Consider the following 20,358-nt stretch of genomic DNA (forward strand, 5'->3'; position numbering starts at 1 on the left):
TCAAATATTATTAGACACACTTTATTAATCCGCTAAAGTCAACAGCTCCAACCTATTAAAGTGACCGCCAAAGGAAACACTGGAGAATTCTGCATGTACCATTCTGAGGGAGGAGACCATGATAACACACAAGATGAAAAAACACAAGAGACAAGTAGCTATGCTTGACAGACAAGGAATGATTTCTAGTTACCTCAGTATAAAAATCAATAAATGTAATAGGAATGTAGCCATTCAATAGCACACCAACAGCACCGTATAAGAAAATAGTCTGAAAATCATCTGCTTTTGAATATGATACACATCCAGCAAAATAGGTGACTGTTATTTTTTCTGGATTAATGGATAAGAAATACTTAGGATCCATTTTCATAATAAACATGCTGACAGTTTGTAGAACTTAATAATAATTTGCTTTCATTAGCAAGATATACTCTGATAGCCTATGACAGCTTTCATGATACAGTGGCCAGGGTCTGTTTCACTTTAGAAGATGGTGCGAAGTAAAAGAAAGATAGAGAAAATGCCCATTTTCCTTTAGAAAAGGCGGCTAGATAACTCAGTGTTCTCAGCATACATTCCCTCCAAAGTCTGACCCCTCAATTTGAAATGATTCTCACAATACTTCACAAATGATGTAATTGGCCATCAACTAACTCATCACTTTGGAGCAACAAGACTGAACCTTCCTTTAAATTGACTGCATGAGTGACAGTTTTATCCCACTGACTTGAATGAAATTTACTGTTCATACACCAGTTTATGAAAAGACCACCTTTAGACCCAACAGTTTGGATTACAGTGATCCAAAGTACAAAACAGACAGTTTGATGATCACTTTTCACAGCAAGTCAGTTAAAATGATACACTAGCTAGGACAGACATGGAGGAAAGGGATGCTGCTTGCATTACACAAGTGTATCCTTACTTTGAAGCACGGTGCTGCAGTTGCTTCTTTTTAACAGACGGGCTCCACACTCCAAGTTCTTCAGGTCCTCCATCATCGCAACTTGTTAGAGCTTCCTTTCCATAGCAGCAGGTCCCAAGGAAGGGAGGGTACAGAATTCAGTAGTACAAGACACAACTTCGTCAAAACCTTAAGTTAAATGATGCATAATTCATTTCAAAGTCAAACAGATTTCTTCATGACGCAGAGATCATTTTGGGTTACACGTAACAGTTCGCCTCCATGCACTGCTTTCACTATGCGTGAAGCAGCGATCACAAAAACAACAGAAAACACTGTTAAACATAAGACTGTCTGAAAAGTTTAATTAGTTTTAAGTTTGTACAGAGATGCGTACTTTACAGTACTGTTGTGCTGTTTCATGTAAGATGTTTACATCATCTTTCCATTTCTCACACTTCCACAAATATTTAGAGTGATTTCCTAAGTCACTCTGTGATTCACTTAACTCTGAAAAGCAGAATGCAAATAACCATGTCTACAGAACACACACATCACAGTACAGACTTTCAGTTGGAGATAAGGCTTCTTTGCTTTGCCAAATGCCTGCTCATTCTCCAAGCAGGACTATAGCTTACTTCCTTGAAGCACAGTCAGGACAAGTCAATCTCATCTTCAGTGATCAGGAAAGGGCAAGTTAGTTTCAGCAGGTTAAAAAAAGTGTTATTTACACTGTGAGAAAGTTACCTTCATTACAGTAAGAATATACTATATGAATAAACATCAGAAGTTACAGTAGTAGCTTATGCCAAACCAAAAATATACATTTGATGTGTACAAATTTTTAAAGCATATTACAAGCACTGCAAATGCAGATAATTGCATTAAAGTATTTCCAATGACATTGCTACCATTTAAATTAAGAAATGGAATGTGATCAACAAAATATTTTTATCTTTGCCGGTGTTGATATATGTATATATTTAATGTAAATGTGCAGGATTTTTTACGTTGTCAAGAAGAGGACCACGTTATAGCAAACCCAACATACAGATAATCTAAAACAGTTAGGCAACTTGCACCAGCAAATTCAGTTATTCCAATGATGCAGCTTTTCCTACGTAACAGGGTGCTGCTTTTATTCCACAGTGGTGAAATTAAACCCCACTATTTTTTTCCAGGGGGAAAGAAACCAGACAGCCAGATGAAGTAATAGCTGACTACTATGGCTTAACTGAAACGTTGGGGAAATCTCAAGGTTTACAACTGTTTTGCATATTCTCTTCAGTGACGATTGCTCCCCCCCTCCTTAAAGAATAACTTATAACAAGGGGGAGGTCACACAACACACTAGATCTGTTAGCAGTACTAACCATTTAGTTTAGAGGCACAGGAAACCTAGAGCACTTAAACACACTATTTTGTACAGAAATTCAGTCTCCCAGTTCACTGAGAAAATGCTGTCTTTCAATAATTGTTCTCATTAGGCTGATTTACAAGTCATCCATAACTTAAGAATTTAAAAACCACATAATAGCAAATGTTGACCTATAAGGGAATGGGGTGAAGGGGGAGTAGAAATCAAAGCTTTGGTCCTCCTGGTTACCCAGCAGATAACGGGTTATTCCAGTTTAAAACAATGTTTATTTTTTTCCCCCTTCTGTCTAGGCACACTGACTATGCCTGGCATTATTAGAGAAGACAGTATTTTACCTAACCCGATGATTCATTTAACCATGATGTTAAACTGTGCTTAGCATAAAATAATTAAAAAAAAACAAAAAACAAAAAAAAAAAACATAAAGGAAATGGTAAAAGGAACACACAGTGCTAGAGAAAATACATGACAGACAAAGAGAACTGCAATTCACAGCATGATATTTTTGTTTACAACTGGCTAATTCCACCCTCTAAATCGCTGACCACATCAAAGAGCACATATCAGAAATAAAGACAGATTCTTAAAAATATTTTTCTATATTCAAGTATTGGATAAATTAGGTAAGACTTTCTCAGGACAACTATGAGCTTTAAAAACAAATCAGTAGAAACATCATCCAGAAAAAAAAAAGGCTAGTTAAAATATAGATATGCCAAGCTACGAATCTTAAATTAGCACAGATAATTTTATATTAAATCCAGATATCCAGAAATATACACAATAGAATCATTCCAGTTTTCACAAAAGTTTAGAAGGTAGATGATAAAATTGCACTTAATTCTGAATTGATCAGATAGCAAGTCCTTCCCATTCCTTGCTAATCAATTTATAAGAAAAAGAAGGGAACAGTGTTATAAAAGAGCAATATGTTTTTGTACATTCTATTTCACTTTTAAACATTTGGTCACAAACAAGGGCCACAGTTTCACTACCTGTCCTGTTGATCAGAATCAGATGTCCTTACATCTGATGTTGACAAATCTAATACAGGATTTACAAATCCAGCATATTCTGAATTGCCATTATCATCCATTTCAGCACTAACAAAGTCATTCTCCCACTCTAATCCATTAGAATCATCAGAGGCTGAAGGTGGATTACTTCCTGTCTTCTTGCTATTAAATTTCAGTGCTGCCCGGAGTATGTCTTCCTCTGTTTTTGAGCGTTCTCTCATTGGAATCATTCTGTTCATGCCTGCAATTTAAGACACGTTTATGAGAAGAACATAACTGAGGCAAGTATCTTTACAATTCCATTAAAACAGAAGACACAAGAATCAAATAGAGATTCAGACTCAGGTAAACGCACAATTGTCACAATGAATAACTCTTAAAAATGCTTCCCCTTTGTAGTCCATGAGCTGGTAGAAATTAGAAAAGAAAAAGCAAGAATTTCTGCATTTAAGCAGTTTTTGGCACCTCTCAGTACTTAGTATTTCAGAAGTACAAAAACAGATGAACACTCAGAGCTAAGTTGTTAGCTGGTCAAAGTGCAAGCCTGCTGGTGCTCATTACCTCTCAATGTAAAATCCAGTATATTTCAGCATATACGACACCGTTCTAGATACAGTTCCTCTGGCTCACACTAAAACAAATAGGTTGTGAGGTTATTTCTGTGAAGATTGGTGAAAGTTAAATCTTTCTAGTTCAGAAGCCTGTTTTGACATTTTAGTGCTCTTGGTAGTGCCAACCACTTGAATTATGCACACTGTCAAAAAAATATAGCTATGAATTCTTAAATTAAATCTTAGCTTATTTATGGTGAGCTTTTCAATAAGCGAAGCCCCAAAACCTTGGATAACTTTGAAAGAAAGACAAAGACTTCTGAATATTTCCTAAAACGAACAAGGAAGATCTGCAACAGCAGCAACAAGGACAGCTGGGATACTCATCTGGAATGCACATCCAACAAAGTTTCCAGTAGAACCATAAGACATACCATAAATTCATTAAAAACAAACTAAAACAAATACATCAACCAAAAGACAAAAATCCTACCACAATACTTTCCTGAAATACTTCAGTGAAACATGCTTGACCAATTTCCATAACTGAGAAACTATACTGAACAAACTGTTCCTGTTGGTACTGGCTCACAAGAGGGCAGCATTTCTTTACAGTTCATTTTGGCATTCGTTTACCTACAGCTTCGTTTAATAGAAGAAAAATTTGCTAAAGGATTCAAATAAATGAATTATTAGACAGATAACCACACTTAAATAAGCCTACACCAAAATAAGCAGTTTTCTACCTAAAAATTATGTACAGTTTACTCATTGCAGATGGAGAGAAATATCATTAGAAATAAGCTTTAAACCATTGTTCTCTTTTAAAAATTACCTTCTTCATCTTCCCACTCTAAGTCTAATGATGTGCTGTCATCATTTCCACTCGTTGATTTTGTTTTGGTCATTAAGTCACAACTGCTCTCTGTGTTTGGTGTCAGCACTGTAGCATCAGATGAAAGTCCTGGATAAAAAAGAAATTCATAAACACTTGAGCTTGAGACGTAACATGCAAAACTAAACTTTTAAATCAAGTTTTCATTCTACATTGTGTCCTTTAAATCCCATTTGAAAAAAGGCTTCAACCATCACTTCCAAGGGTACACAGTAGCTTAGAAACACTCAACAGCACTAAGATCCTATGGGATGACATTTAGTCACACTGCTTAATGAGAACTATGGAAGAATTTAGTAAGCTGCAGGTTGGATTTCTACAATAACTTACTTAGTGACTATCACAGACCATCATTAAACTAATGATGTAACAGCTTATAAATTTATTTTCCCATAAACTAGTCCAATTTTTAAATACAGGCAGCCAAATCTTCAGTTAAACTTAATTAGAAAGTTTGATTATTATTATTTAGTTTGATTCTAATTCTCACTCCAAAAATAATAAAAACTAAAAACTGTGTTTATCTGTGTGGGGGGAAAAAAATAAATACCACTTCTGTGCTCCTCAGAGTCACTTTACATTTAAAGACATACAATAGAAAAGGAAGACTTACTGCTACTTCGAAAAGCTTCATACTGGAATTTTGTATTTCTTAAGAAAGAATCAAAATCTTCCTCTGTCACAGCGCTGTAACAACAGGGCAAGTTTTATTTTTAGCTTTATAAACCTCTAGCAACACCATAAAAGAGATGTTAATCCACATGTCCTCCCATTCACACAGTTAGGAAGAAACTGTTCACAGTCCCTTGTAAGCTACATAGCACATAAATCTTTAACTGAAATCTACAAAATGAACACAGAATGGCTTTCCATTCTTTCTGATCACATACCTCCTGAGTCTGGGCTTCTGTTCAATTCTTAGTTGTCATTTCAGCTACACATGAATTATGTCATAGAACACCCTTTCCCTTCCCCTCTCTGTTACTATGGATAATTCCTAACTTTCTTTTTAATTTCATGTATTCAAATGCTGTAACACATTTCCAAAATGCAGCCAGTTCCAACTTGTCCAAAACCCCATTTTTCACAGCTCCTTTTCTTATTTTATTTTCTCCATCTAATTAAATATCCCTTCTATTCCTCCTTTCTTTCCCATTCAAAAATAATGGTTTGCTTCTAGAGCTTTTTCTAAATTCAAACATCTTTTGACAGTAAACGTCTCTGTAATTTGTAAGTAGAATTAAAGGAACAACATCCATGAAGAAACAAGCAGAATATATAAACCATTCAGGATCCCATTCAATTAATTTGTACTTTGATGGTGCATTTCTAAGAGTTCTGGATAAAGACATTTTACAATTACACATTTTTGTTATACAGTAAGGCATTTTACATACATGTGAAAATATAGACATGCATACAAAGGTGTGTGCATATATATATATAGAGAGAGAATCACTTTGATCCTGTGATATATAATATATAGACAGGCAGATGTTAGCTGAGAGAAGGTTTGATATTTTTTATGAATCAGTCTGGTAACTACAGTGACATTCGCTCTACTGAATGCAATTTACCCTCAGCACTTGCAGATTAAAGGGGAATCAGTTTGCATTCAGAAACTACTTGGTGTGAACAAAACTGCAATGAATAAAAAGAATTCTGACTTAAGAATGCAGTACATGTAAGTCCTGATTTTTTTCTTCCCTCTGTATGTGTGAGATAGAGATGAGTAGGAATAAATACAGACACCGTTAATAATAACACTTTATATCTTACCTTTGATAGTCTCCATTATTAACAGCATGTGTTCTCTGGGTTATCCTTTGCTGTCTACGCTGCTATTAAAAGAAGCAAATGGTTGAAAATGCTGAATGAAGTCCCTCAAATATACTCAATACTCATTCTCTTAATTGCAGCACTAAAGGGAGCACTGTCCTGGCTCTTGGAGCAGCCCAAGTACAGCTTAAGAAAAGACTGACTTTCATTCAAATGAAGATCAAATTTTCAGATACTGAAGAGTCAGTTACATGCAAGTCATGTTCTTTTCAACTTCAGAAATCTCTCAATTTAAAAAAGGTGGTAACAGAGTGAAAAAAAAATGCAAGATACAAGTTGATAAACACATTCATTTTGTAGTTATAAGAGGAATAATAAACATCACAGAAGGAGAGTTCTGCTGCTTCTTAAAGTTGGAGTTTTAAGAACGTAACTTTGTCTCAAGTATTTTTCCCCACCTGGAAAAATGTAAGCATTAAAACTGCATACCACCAAATATGGGACAAAAGGTAAATGAGCAGTGAAGCAGCACTGCCCACACAAACTATGGCAGAGCCTAGGATTAAAAATCACAAAACAAAAAACCCCAAGCTGGCTTTATTGACAAATCTGACTTAATTTGCTTAGTTTTCTGAAAAAATCTATTCTTAGCCTTAATGGATCTGTTCCTGTAAAGAAAAACAAAGCGTTAAGTAAATCAAGCTTTTTTAATTGCCAAATTTAAATTCCATCCAACAGTCACCCTGAGCTGGATTAACAGTCATGCAAGATATTTCATCAGCTACTATTTTCAGACCCAAGATGATGGTTTTGTTTGTTGGCACTTTCTACCAAAAGAATCAGAATAAGAAGGTTGAAACCAGCAAGGAAATGGGAAGTACAGAAGAATTAGAGATGTAATATTGGTGGTTAGAGATGGGAAGACTTAAGTAAACAGGAAGAAAGGGCCGGGAACTTGGCACCAACATAGTTGGTCTAAAAAAACATATTAAGAAAAATCTATTACTGATGTGTGCAACAACAGACTTTTAAAATTCATATACCTACATAATATTTGACTTATTATCTATCCATTTTGAGGGGCCACATAAGTATATAGCACCACAAGTTTCAGCATACACATACATTAAAACTTTTTGCTGTAAACTACCCTGACATTCAGCAGGGAAACATCAGCAAACAAATTAGTTTTAAAGAAAAACTATATTTTCAATGAAAAAAACATTTTTAACATTTAAAATACTTAATAAATAGAAAAGCCATAAGTTATATATTCAAAAAATGGCTTCTAGCTGATAAAGAAAGGTATAAGTTTGGTGCATATAGATACAGAAAGGCTACCTTAGAAATCCCTACAGTGCTTTGGGATTTTGGATAGGACTTATTAATGAAGGGAATAAGTGGTATTAATTACATGAGAGAAAGAAAATAAAATCTCCATAAATGCATTCTGTCACAGGCTGTACCTAAAAGAGGTGCCTGTGAAAAATACTGAGATAAGGAAAGCAGTGTTTTTCACATAGAATTTCTACAAAGATGAGGTAAAGGCTCAAGCTTCGAAGAAATCACTTCTCCTGACTTTATATAGAGGGGAAAAAAGAGCCGGGTACTGGAAAGAGAGTCAGAAAGAACTAGCCACCCACCCTAAATGGCAAGGGGATAGAAAGAGAAATGTAAAACGAGATCTGAGCTATACTTAGTAATATAAATATTAGATGAAAACTGAGTCATCGCTATCAGTCTGCAAATAGTAACTTTCAAATTACTCACTTTCGAATACAGACAAAACACTAGAGTTACAGATCTTGCCATTAACCTTCTATAGATTTCAGACTTTTTCTGTTACTCTAATATGGAACACTCACAAATTTATTCCTAATTGAACAACACGTTTAGCAGCAATTGCCTTGAACATGCTACAACTTCAGCCAGACTCGTTATACGTGGACAGACAATGAAAGCTTTGAAAAAGGTTCTGTTAAACATACACATTTCTGGCAACCTGAGGTCTCCGTGAGACTTTAACAGGTTATTAAGATGCTGAAAATATTAAGTTTTGAACTGCTACATGAAAACAATCAGTAATAAACAGTATCAGGAGACAGAACAGAAACTGTTTTCAGAAATGCAGGAAATCAAGATGTAGCTTTTGTTTTGCCTGACCAAGCTCCAGTTACCAGACAGACATCTAAAGGCAGGCACAGATACAGTGAATAAACACAACTGTTAAGTAGTTGTTACTGGAGTTTGGCTACTACACATACAAATCACAAAATTATAAACAGTTCAGGATGGGAGGGACCTCAGAAGGTCATCCAAACTCAACCTCCTGCTCAGAGCAGGATCAGCAGTGAATTCAGATGACTCAAACACTAATCCCCATGTTAGTATAAACCACAGAGACAGGGAACAATTTAGTGCAAATAAAGGTGTAAGCTCATTTTTTAAACCTAAACGGGGTTGTAATGTGTGCTTAATATTTTTAGTTAGAAAACTGTCATAGATTACATTAAAGATCAGTAAATTCTTTGTAATGTTACAAGTTCTGTTAAACTAATTCTAGATGAAAAAATAATAATCTATATTCAGGATAATAAACTGTTTCAAACAATTCTAATGATTTTCAGCTCCCCCAGCCAGATCCAAATCATACTTTCTCTACTGGAATTTACAAGCTGGAACAATTTTTTCTTTACATTTCCTGACAGATAAAGGATATGAGGAAAGTCTGCATACATAGAAACAGAAGAGAAGCTCTGATATATATTGGGGTCTTTTTCCCCTCACCTCCAAGAGCTTTTTCTGCTTTGCTGCCCTGGCTGCTTCACGTTGTGCAGCATATAAAGCCTCCTCTTCTATTCTTAACTTCTCCTCTTGTAAGGCTAACTGTATATGAACAAAATAATAATGGTTAACAAAAGCAGAACCTATCTATCTTCCTATGAGTAAAATCATAAGTACAATAAATCAAAATAAGAGCTAATAGAAAATAAAAATAAAATAAATTTGAGTATAGTTAAAACTTTTCCATTAACTGAATCTAACAGTTCCCCCCCCCAATTAACACCCCAAGAAATTCTGATAACTAAACATCTTATTGAATAAACATAATTAGCAGTGAATTGCTGTAAATGAATGGTTGTATCTTATTATGAACTGTCCAGTGACAGACGTAGAACTTCAACTGTAGATTTAATCGCTACTTTATTCAAAATCTTCCACTATTTCTAGGTTGTATTCTATATCCCATTCCATTAAATGCTTCAGAACGCTGGAGTAAAACTGACAAATTGTCTTTTACTTAAGAAAAGTTTGGGAAAAAACTGAGCACAAGAAAAGCTAAATCAAATACACTTTCCATTTTGCCTTTCTTACGAAGAAAAAGACTGTTCACATTTAATAGATCTCAGTAAGAGCTCTAAATTTATTAAAAAGGCAATCTCTGATGCAAATGTAGCTGTAGAGCAAATGCTCTGGGTATCTCCTTGACTGAAAAATTACAAGTGATGTAACAAAAAACAACTGTTTCATTCACATGAATGATATCTCATGCTCATGGTTGATTTTAACTACTTAACAAAACAACACAAACAAGCAACCAAAACAAGAAAATGAAAAACAAAAAAAACCAACTACCCACACCATTCTAGTCATTTTAACCACTTACCTCTGATTGAAGTTTCATATCAACAGCTCTCTGCTTTTCAGCAATGGAGTCATAATGCCTGTCTTTCAAATCAGCAATTTCTTCTTCAGTCAAAGGTCTAAAAGACAGAAACACAAGAAGACTAATTATTGTATACTCGTGACAAAGTAATATATATATATATCTTCACATCCTTTTTTGACTCCTTTAATCCAAATTTAACAAGCTGTGCATTAGGCCTGTTCCTTCTGAGCAGAGTTTCAAAGTTCCAGTTTACTGGGGACAACGTTGTCCCCCCCCTACAAAGCATTTTTTGCATCTTTACAAGAAGTATTACCTAAAAACATATTTTGATAACACAATTACTGGAACCAAATGGTTAAAACTTCATTGCTTTGTAAATCTTACTTCTTTTTCCTCATTTATTCAGGTCCCCTAATTCTGATTTGTTCCTTTTCAACTACTTGCACACTTTTATGTATCTAACAAACCAGAATTATAGTAGTTGTAAGGTTTGCTGTATAATTTCTTTGGAACCTCTAACAGCGAACTGCAATTCGAGAACCATAAAATGTATGTAATTCAAAACGTCTAGAAGCGCAGTTAAGTGTTTTCCTATATTTCCTGTATTAAGTTTCTTCAGCTTGTGTAAATACTAACACGTTCAGTTAAAATTAATTGAAGTTCCAGCTCTAACACCCATGTAAGGCAAATGTCAGGAACAAGAAAAAAAAGACTCTTCACAACGTACTGCTTTCATACAGATCCGCCATCATCTCAACTGTTTTAACACAGTTGAGCATCAAGGCTAGTTTAACACATTCCATCCATGCATCTTATTAAAAAAAAAAAAGACAGTTTTGATTGGAAGTCTCAAAGATTTCTTCCAAATTCAATAGCAGAGCAGAGGAAAAGAGGCCCTGAATCTCAGCAACTGACCTGTGACTGCTTCCTGGGCTTTCCCCCTGTGGGAAAAAGGAAACAACAAAAAAAAGCAGCCTTAATTTCTGAAAATCCCATTAGTCAAACACTTGTAAGAGAGTAGAAGACACACGATACGAAACTGGTTTCTCCCCATGTGTTGGTTTTTACACCTAGGGGTAAAACATACCCCCTTATATATACCCCTTATTATGCCCCTTAATTTGGAACATTAAAAGAACTTGTTATGCAATTGACCAAAGAAGATGACTAAGTAAAACAAATAATTGCTTCCAAGTGAAAATAAACGTTACAGTCGCGTATTTCAGGAATCAAACTACTACTCACTGTGTTTTAAAATACAAATCAAAGTAATAAAAATACATTTTCCCCACCATTATCAACCTATATTAAATTCACAGTTTTAAGGCCAACTTCTATTTATTTTTTTATACCCTTCAGTCAGTTTACCCACAACTGTCATGTCACAGGGCTACCAAAATGCTCCTCAGCAAAGCAATTTGTGCCCATTTACTACTCAGACAGACAGTGTTTGTTGAACTGTATACAAGGACGACAACAGGAGCAAATTCTCTTTCAAGGCTTTTTGGCTTTTTCTTTAGTTTCTGTCTTGCTAATATCCGTAACACATTCACGAAGTGCTACCTCCCACACTCCTCCAGACAGATTTTTCTCATGACAGCTTTTCGTCTCTGTGAAAGCATTAAATATTCCTGGAGCAAGCAAAACTCAAAAGTAACAATCTCCAGCAATTTAAGCCTGAGAATATCAATGTGGCATCAAGTAGGAGACAGATACAGACCTTGCAACCATTTAAAGTGAGCGCATTGTACTAGCAAGTTTCACACGATGCAAGCACCTACCTCATCACTTTCCACGAGGTTCTCAAACTGCAGAGAAAAAGTAAACAACATTTACAATCCAATATAACAAGTCACTGAACACCTGAACTACACATAATCACGTATTTAAAGCACCTTGTGAAAATACTACTCCAGTAGTAATACTGCAATTGTAATGCTACTTATAAAAGCACCTTCCTCCTCAGGAATTATTACATTTAGCATAGCTTTCCATCCTGGAAAAACCAAAGCACCCACTCCAATGTGAGTGGAACGGTGCCAAGTAACTTTCCCTTCCCATGGCAATTGTGATGCTTTAAAAAAAGTATTTGAAGATGTATTTAAATTACAGAACACATCGGGTTATTTTCTACCCAGGATTCTAAAAGCAAACAAAACACACATCCCACACCCCAGCTTTGCGCATAAGAAACTGAAGGCCAATAAAGCAATGTAATACCTTACGATAGGAAGCCCAAGAAATCCCCAAGCAGCCTAGAATACACACAGCATTCAGTGTTGCTAGAACAGGTATAGCAGCAGTATACATGCAAGTAGAACATGTGTAAGAACTTGAGGGGAGGACAGAACCTTCTTTTCTCTATCATACTGCTGCTGTAGGAATGCTTTTTCACAACTGGAAGCTACATGCTAAAAACAGATCTATGACACCCTACATGGCTCAAAATCAAAGCAGTGATTAATTACTAGTATTCTCAGTAAAAGGAATCTCTGAAAAGTCTAGAACTTTCACAACATAAGAAATACTTGGAGAAAGCAAACCAGCTTATTCTGACAATCTCAAACAATACAAATAAACCATACACTACCCTTCACAAGAAGGTTGTTGAAAGGGTAACTTCTCTAGTAAAAACAATGAACTATAAACTTATAAAACTATAAATTCCAACAGATATTCTTTTTTATTTTGCCCCAGACTCCTGACCCTGCATTCAAGAACAAAAAACTTCACACTAACAGCAGAAGGAAAAAAAAAAAGCAGCTCCCAGCATTTCAGGGATGAAAGGAGCAATAGACAGACTTTAAAATGAACTGGTGCTGCCTATCAGGTGACCACAGTAACTTCATGTCAGATGATCACAGATGACTCTTTACAAATGACAGATTAATGAAGCGTGATTATGTGTTTATGTTCCCAAGTATCGTAAGAACCACAATCTTGCCATCGAGTTTAGCACCAATTCAGTCTGGAATAACCTGGAGTATTTTAGTGTACCTGAACTGCAGCAAAAAGCATTAAAGGTATTGCTAAAAATCAAGCTCTTTCTACTTAATTTCTTCTGAAAAAACAAGCAAAAAACAACATCACACAACAAAAATGGGACGACTACTTTCCAAAACCAACAACAACAACAACAAAAAAGCCAAAACAAAACCCAACCTGATTTAAGTATAAACGCTCACCTACCTCTATAGTGAAGTGCTCTCCTGTCGAACATGTTCTAAAGTACTTTGACCTGGAAAAACAAGCCCAGCATTACTCCACAGAATAATCCTCATTTCAAGTAGAGCAGAAAGAAAACAAGAGTCACACAAGTTTAAATAACTTTTCAAATATTTTCAGTATGAAACAAATACTTCATATATTAAATATGTTGACTTGTCAAGCCATTTTCTCCATTGCTACCAATCTACACCAGAGTACAGAGGCAAACAGAACTGAAGAAAACATAAACACCCTCAAACGGGAGGCACCACTTCTCAGCATGATGGACTTACTATTGACAAATATTAAGCACATTCTTTAATACACTTTCCTTGAAAAACACTCTTCTCAACAACTTCCAACAGCTTCACTGCTCATCATGGAGTTTTAAGTATTTGTAGCATAATTGTATGATGTCAATATTAACAATATATCAACAATACATCCAATTTTGATAGCTTGATGCAGCCTAAAGGTTGACCTTCTTCCTTCATATTCATGGAAGCATTAAAAATCAAGGAATCAAACAAACAACAAAGAGTCTCTGAGAAAAACCTAACTAAGGTAAAGGCAATGCTCCTAAGCTAGAAAAATAGTTACTTGGAATCAGTAACTTTATACGGGAATTAGTCTCCTCCTTAATTCTTAATCTATCTTAATGTTGCCCTTTTTATAAAGGACAACACCAATACATTATTGAATTACCTGAATAAATTCTACCCAATGAAAGAGGTTTGGCTGTCACCCAAAAGTACTTTCATGCTGGTGCTTCAGTAAAACATCCATTTCATCTAAGTTTTTTTCTAAAAGCAAAGTTTCCGGCTGCAAGTGCTCATCGATATCAGGAATAAATCCAGGGCCCCAGGCATTTCTACACTTGTACAATAGATTGTTCTGTACTTGCAATCAACACACACCTCCACTTTACTAAAACCAACACACCAGCCAAAACATGGATTATTTTAATCATATCACATTTAATTCCCATTGTATTTTCATTTGGAAATCAGTCAGGACATGCCCTTCAAAAACCTGCTCTGCCCTTTTCACTGTAGACTCCTGGTCAACTGTTTCTTGCATACACAACTGTAACCACTCAATGCACAGCTGGCACTAAGGAACCACCTTCAGTTGATTCATTGTTATGAAATCAGGGAAAAACTGGCACTTTAATTCATCATTACAGCTGGGACATGTGGTAGGAGCACTTGAGGTAATTTCACTGCTGCATCTTAGGTGCAAGATTTTAGCATGCAGGTTTCAATGCCATTAAGAATTGGATTTACTAAGTCTGTTACAACAAATTGTTGTAGGAGCTTGTATTCTTTAACAAAAATACAGTTCCAGTTTACAGCAACAGGGGGCTACTCAAAACCTGATCAACTTTTCAGACATAGGAGCTGCAGTCAGATTAGTTGCAAGAATTTAACAGTAAACCAGTGGGAAAATAAGACAACATAGCGTAAGCTTACTACATGTAATTACAAACGTACCAAAGTGGTGACATTTCAAGGAAGATCAACATTCTCTGCTACATATTTCTTTCTGGACAGGGGCTTGATAACCTAAGATCTAGTTCTGTATAGGAGTCTGGGACCTGAAATCTCAGCACACCTACAGGTCATTGAGTTCATGGAGGACAGAAATGGAAAACACCAGCTTCATCCCCACACACAGCAATTTCAGCTGAAATAAATTAGTAACACTGAAAACCCTACAGCTATTACTTTTCTCATTTAAATTCTTATTTGCTGAATCAGACTTGAGAAACACATGGGTTTGATGAGTGTTGGAGAAAGCAAGGCAGCCACTGTACCTATAAACACTGTTAGATCAACCTTCAAGTTCTAAACAAATTAAAGAAACCAATTCTAATCCACTTAACATCTATGCACCTTGTTAGCCTTTAATGCAAAGTCATGTTTCTACTCTTTTTAGTGCATGAGAAAAAAAATCTTACTAAACATTAACATTTTGAGTACTAAAACCATAACGTGAGTTCAGTTTCCCCCCTTCAGTTCTGAGGATAAAATTGATTTTGCTACATTTTGCTGCCTGATAACACCCCCCATCCACCCTGATGAAAAAGTAAAGAACTACATGTTCTATGTTATTTATTCTTCCTATTTATTATTTTTAGCCCTATAGAAGCAAGAACTCTTATGGTTGAGCACAGAGATAAAACAGCAATGACCTACTTTCTAATTATGGCTGCAGATTGTATTACTTCATGTAAAACTATTTCAGAGGAAGCCTAAGGACACTCCCTAAAAAATAAAATAAAATTAAAAAGTCAATAACTGAAAGTTTCTGCCTTTACAGAGAGGTGAACCATATTATACTGAAGATTTTCACGTTTCATTACTTTCTATGTGTGTTCAACATGAACTCTAGAATCATTGCAACAAGTCATACATAAATCCCCAAGTATTTAAACACAGATTAGAATCTCACAGGCATTGAAAACACCTGCTAAAAACTGTGTGGTTTACTACTTAATTCTGAATTTACTTCTTCCAGTTAAGTCCTGGAGTGCCTAAAAATAATGAAGTTCTATTTCTGGAGGATAAAAATAAATCTGAGTGATGGCAATAATCACAATAATAACATGATAAGCTACATTACGCTGTCCCAGAAGTAGCCACATCTATGGAATTTGGTAGCAGAATGTGGATCCGCAGAACTTGGTCAGTTTCAATCTTAGAAAAATATATTTTAAGAGTTCTGTGTTTAGTCCCTCCCACCCTGCGCTTATGGAAAATACTCAGGTTGCTTAATACTCCGATACTATTCTGTGTACTGGCAGCACATCCAGAAAACAACGGTCTATTGAGACATGTGCCACCTGTCTATGAGAGGAAGCACTGATGATTGTTTTCTTGTAAGATGATGCTTGTATATGTCATTCCAGTTCCAGGGTTTAAAGGGGAATCCAAACAGGTTGTTGTCTTCACTAGTTAGAAAAGTCTGCTTTCTGCATTACAATTCCATTTTTCTTTCACCTTTCACCGCAGGCATGACCTGAAGGAACGTACATTTAACATAACAACAGCAGACAGTAAGATTTATTTCACCGGTGAGGACAGTCTGACCTTGGACAAAGAGAAGAAATACGTGCACACCAGAGAAGCTGAACCATCACAGAGAATGACCTTCTCCTTTGAGGATGTGCACCTACAAACATCTCCTGAATCCCAGCCCCCAGTTTAAGAGAATGGCCTTTCTCATAATGCTGCACACTGACATTCCTGTCTGCCACTATGAAAACCAAGCTGGCAGCAAACGGGTAACTATGTGGAAGACATCAGAACAGACAATGTCTGTCAAGAAAGCTGGTAATCTCAATAAGAGCATGAAGAAAACCGACTGGTGAATGTGGGAAGGCTGAGCATGACAGGAAGCTAACAAGTTCTTAAAACATAATTCTATGTTATGACCTTAGTAAATTTAATCAGACGTGCACCCAAACCAAACACTGGAAGAGATAACACTGCAAGCACCAATGAACAGTTAGAAACCAGAACAAAACACACACAAAAACCCAAATCAAAGAATTGTAAACAAGCATGAAAGAAAAGAATGTAAGTGGAAAAACGATAGACAACAGTCAGTTTGGAGCAAAGGGAAAGATAAAATACAGTGGTATATGGAGGAACTACTATTATGGCCAAGATAATCTTTGTGGACTCTGTCTCCTACCCAATGCCAATGGGTCAGTTAACAGTAAGAAGCTGGGCATGAAAAACAAACACAAAGAAAACAAACAAACCCACAGAGCCTCAAAACCAAAACAATCAATTCAAAGCACGAGACCACGCAGCTAAGAACTCATTATCGCTAATCTTGAATGTTAGAAAGGCCATATAAACAGAGACCCAGCAAAAACAACGGGTGAAGCAAGAACCTATCAAGTATTACCTGTTTTTCCTCAGATGACAGCGGAAGAAATGGATACTTCAGTGACAAGGCACTTCAGCTGTGCCCACACCCTCAGCGGGAGCACCAAGAACCCAAGCAGGTATCCAGGTATCCCGCACTGCCCAGCCCCGCTCTCAACCAAGCTCCTCGGCAAAGGAGGCCTTCAGGACAAGCTGACCTGCCTGCGGAGCCGGGCTGAAATCAAAGGCCTCCATCGCACTATATGTAAGGAGCTCAGGTCGGCAAGACCGAGCAGTTCTTACACCAGGCGACTGCGAACAGCCGAATACCGGCAGGTGTAGGGAAGGACAAGTAGCTGCCGGCAGGGCACGCACCCTTCCGGGTTTGCACGCTGCTTTTCCGCGAATCAGTGGTCGGAAAACAAAACACGGGCTCCGCACTGAGCCCAAATCGTAAAGTTTATTCACATCACCCTGCCGCCGGCCCCTGTGCCAGCCCGCCTCACCGCCGCAGGGCTCTCATGGAGCACAAGGTCATCCTCCCGAACACGTCGCCTTCTCCATTTCGGCAGCTGCCACGAACCCCCCTCCACGCTTTTCTCTCTCTGAGGGCGCCCGGGTGAAGGTAACCCCGCAACCACCCTGCAGCACACCCGGCCCAACGGGACACCGCCGCCTGCCAGCCCGCAACCCGCCCGTCTCGCCCTGCCGGGCAGCCCTCCGGCGAGCCGCGCTCCCGCCGCGGAGGAGGAGGGCGGAGCCGGGCGGGCCCAGCACCTCCCCGCCCCGGGGAGGGGAGAGGAGAGAGGGGCAGCCGCGCCGCCTGCTTACCCTCCGCCTCGCTGTATCCGGCCCGCTTCCCTACGGAGGAGCAGCCCGCAGCAGCCCTGCGCCCAGCAGTTCCCCATCGCATCCTGGGCGGCGGCTGCTCCTCCTCCTCCTTCTCGCGGCGCCCGACGGTCGCGCCGCCAGCGGTGGCCCCGAGGCCGTCAGCCACAGCAGAAGGGCGGGGAGCCGCTGCCCTAAGGAACAAAGGGCCCGGCTGGGCCCGCCGCGGCTGTAGGGCGAGGAGGAGGAGAAGAAGGCGGGCGGAAGCTGGGCACCCGCGGCCTCATAGCCGCGCCGCTCCCGTAGCGCAGAGGCGGATGCCGCATGCCTCGCGCTGGCACCGCCCCGGGCGGCAGCGGCCCGCCCCTCCACAGCACACGTGTGGGGAGAGAAACGCGGCTCGGGGCTCCCGTTGGCTGTAGGCGGCTTATTGCAAAAGAGAAAATGGTTCCTCTCAAATTACCAGGCCTGAACCCAGGAATTGCCATTCGGATACCGACAGCTGTCAAACATGTCTGGAGCATGGGGTCTTTATGATTTAGCATGATACCTGACTTACTCTTTAGCACCTCCAGTCTCTCTGGCCTCAAGTATCATATCATTGGCCTCTTCTCTGGTGAAACTAGTGATAGGACCAGGGAATAGCCTCAAGTTACACCAGAGGATGTTCAGGTTGAATAATAGGGGAAACTTATCCAAAAGAGAGGTCAGGCACTGGCACAGGCTGCACAGGGATGTGGTGGGGTCACCATCCCTGGAGATGTAAAAACAATGTGGAGATCTGACAATAAGGGACGTAGATGGGAAATACCAGTAAAACCAGTGAAATACCAGTTTAAGATCACTCAAAACCCAGAAATAAACAAGAAAAGCAGCCTGCAACCGAAAGGGATTGTTGCCATGTTTAAGTTAGCTCATAGAGGAGGCTGGAATCACCACTTAGCCAGTCTGGTTTGTACTGAATACTGTCCATAAGCAAGAAGAGTTTTCCTCCTCATCTTTTCCATAAGCCCAGTGTCCATCTGTGCTCAGGTTAGAAGGGCTTTTGGTAGCTCACCTGGGTAAGATATATATCAATGTAATGGGGACAGGTACTATCTGTGCCCTGCATCATTCTCATTAGTCTTCCATAAACATTAAACCCAAAGGGGTGCCAGACTGGTACCCAGAGAACTGCATTCTTGAAAAGCTTTTGTTGTTCCTTCTCAGTTAAAACCTCAAGACAGCAAAGTCTACAGACTCTTTTCTCCCTAAGTCTCAGGTAGATCATTCAAGCACCATTACATCATCTCTCTTTTCTTACCAGTGATGAACAAAAGAATTTCTGCCTGCATTATGGCCCTGAGATTGCACCTACCTCCTCTGTAACAGATAATGAGATATTAAATGTGTGGTCAACACAAGCTAACCTGGCCTTTGTGACTACTGAATCACAGAAAAATTAAGGTTGGAAAAGACCACTAGATCATCTAGTCTAACCATCAAATGTGTGCATCTCTTCATGACAGAAGGCATATGTTGTAAAAAAGTACCATATAGATACTACCAAAGGAGCTGCTTCATTGTAGATTAAACAATTTCTGTACAGAAGATCTCTAGGTGGACAAAGAGCTAGGGATGAAGGTGGATATGCACTGTAGGGAAATAGAACTGGAGTATGGAAGTAGAACTGTTTGTTACGGTTTGAAAAAAAAATGTTGAAGAACCATTGGCACTGACAAACTGAGTTTTTGAGGTCTATTTTGAGCCTATAGTTCTTGTTTGTGCCTTCTATATAATGAATCCAAAAGGGGTAGCTTAGAATTGAAAGGGTTAATCGGTTGCCAAGTTAGCTGTCTTTTAGTGGTGCTGAACAGATGCCCGCAACCAGAGAAAGCAATTGCTACAATAATGATAAGCGCTAGAAGGTGGGAGGGAGGTATATAATAAATTAATACCAACTGAACTCTGAGTTCTTTTCCTGGAGATGTGAGGTCAGCCTCGAAAGGTGCATTACAGTGATTGCATATGGGAGGTGAGAGCGAGCATGAAGGAGAAATAAAAACAACTAGAAATTAATTACAGAAGGTGACACGTATCAACGTGACTCAAAAGAAATATGATGTGGGTTTCAGAAGGAATTATTGGAATATATGATGCTTCACAATGCTGTTTTCTACAGAATTAGCATTTTTGGCAAGGTCTGTGCAGCTCCTCTCCCAGAGAGAAATGTTGCAGTAGTCAAACCTGGCAGGCATTCATAAATCTCT

At 38.2% G+C, this 20,358-nt stretch overlaps 1 protein-coding gene across 8 annotated transcripts; it reads right to left on the minus strand.

Annotated features, from left to right (window-relative positions):
* Nucleotides 1-1,245: 1,245 nt before the first annotated feature.
* Nucleotides 1,246-18,460, minus strand: AP1AR (adaptor related protein complex 1 associated regulatory protein). 8 transcript variants are annotated; one of them, XM_015861963.3, is made up of 10 exons: nt 18,113-18,460; nt 13,386-13,434; nt 11,978-12,004; nt 11,112-11,137; nt 10,194-10,290; nt 9,314-9,412; nt 6,527-6,585; nt 5,361-5,434; nt 4,688-4,816; nt 1,246-3,542 (listed from the first exon to the last, which is right to left on the minus strand). In XM_015861963.3, the coding sequence occupies exons 1-10, from the start codon at nt 18,187-18,189 to the stop codon at nt 3,277-3,279; spliced, it is 903 nt and encodes a 300-aa protein (XP_015717449.1). In that variant the 5' UTR covers nt 18,190-18,460; the 3' UTR covers nt 1,246-3,276. The 8 variants fall into 8 exon arrangements, with proteins under 8 accessions (XP_015717449.1, XP_015717448.1, XP_085403176.1 ...); XM_015861962.3 differs by having other exon boundaries at nt 6,527-6,588; XM_085547050.1 differs by lacking the exon at nt 18,113-18,460 and adding an exon at nt 17,322-18,037.
* Nucleotides 18,461-20,358: the final 1,898 nt, after the last annotated feature.

Source organism: Coturnix japonica, chromosome 4 (genome assembly GCF_054131305.1).
Source record: "Coturnix japonica strain WE chromosome 4, WE-NBRP24, whole genome shotgun sequence".
Classification (NCBI taxonomy): domain Eukaryota; kingdom Metazoa; phylum Chordata; class Aves; order Galliformes; family Phasianidae; genus Coturnix; species Coturnix japonica.

Coding starts and splice junctions, on each gene's coding strand:
- AP1AR (XM_015861962.3), bottom strand. CDS start 18,189: ATGGGGAACTGCTGGGCGCAGGGCTGCTGCGGGCTGCTCCTCCGTAGG. Junction 9,413..10,193: donor ATATGAAACTTCAATCAGAG/GTAAGTGGTTAA, acceptor GTTCATATACAG/TTAGCCTTACAAGAGGAGAA. Junction 4,817..5,360: donor TGAAGCTTTTCGAAGTAGCA/GTAAGTCTTCCT, acceptor TTTTTTATCCAG/GACTTTCATCTGATGCTACA.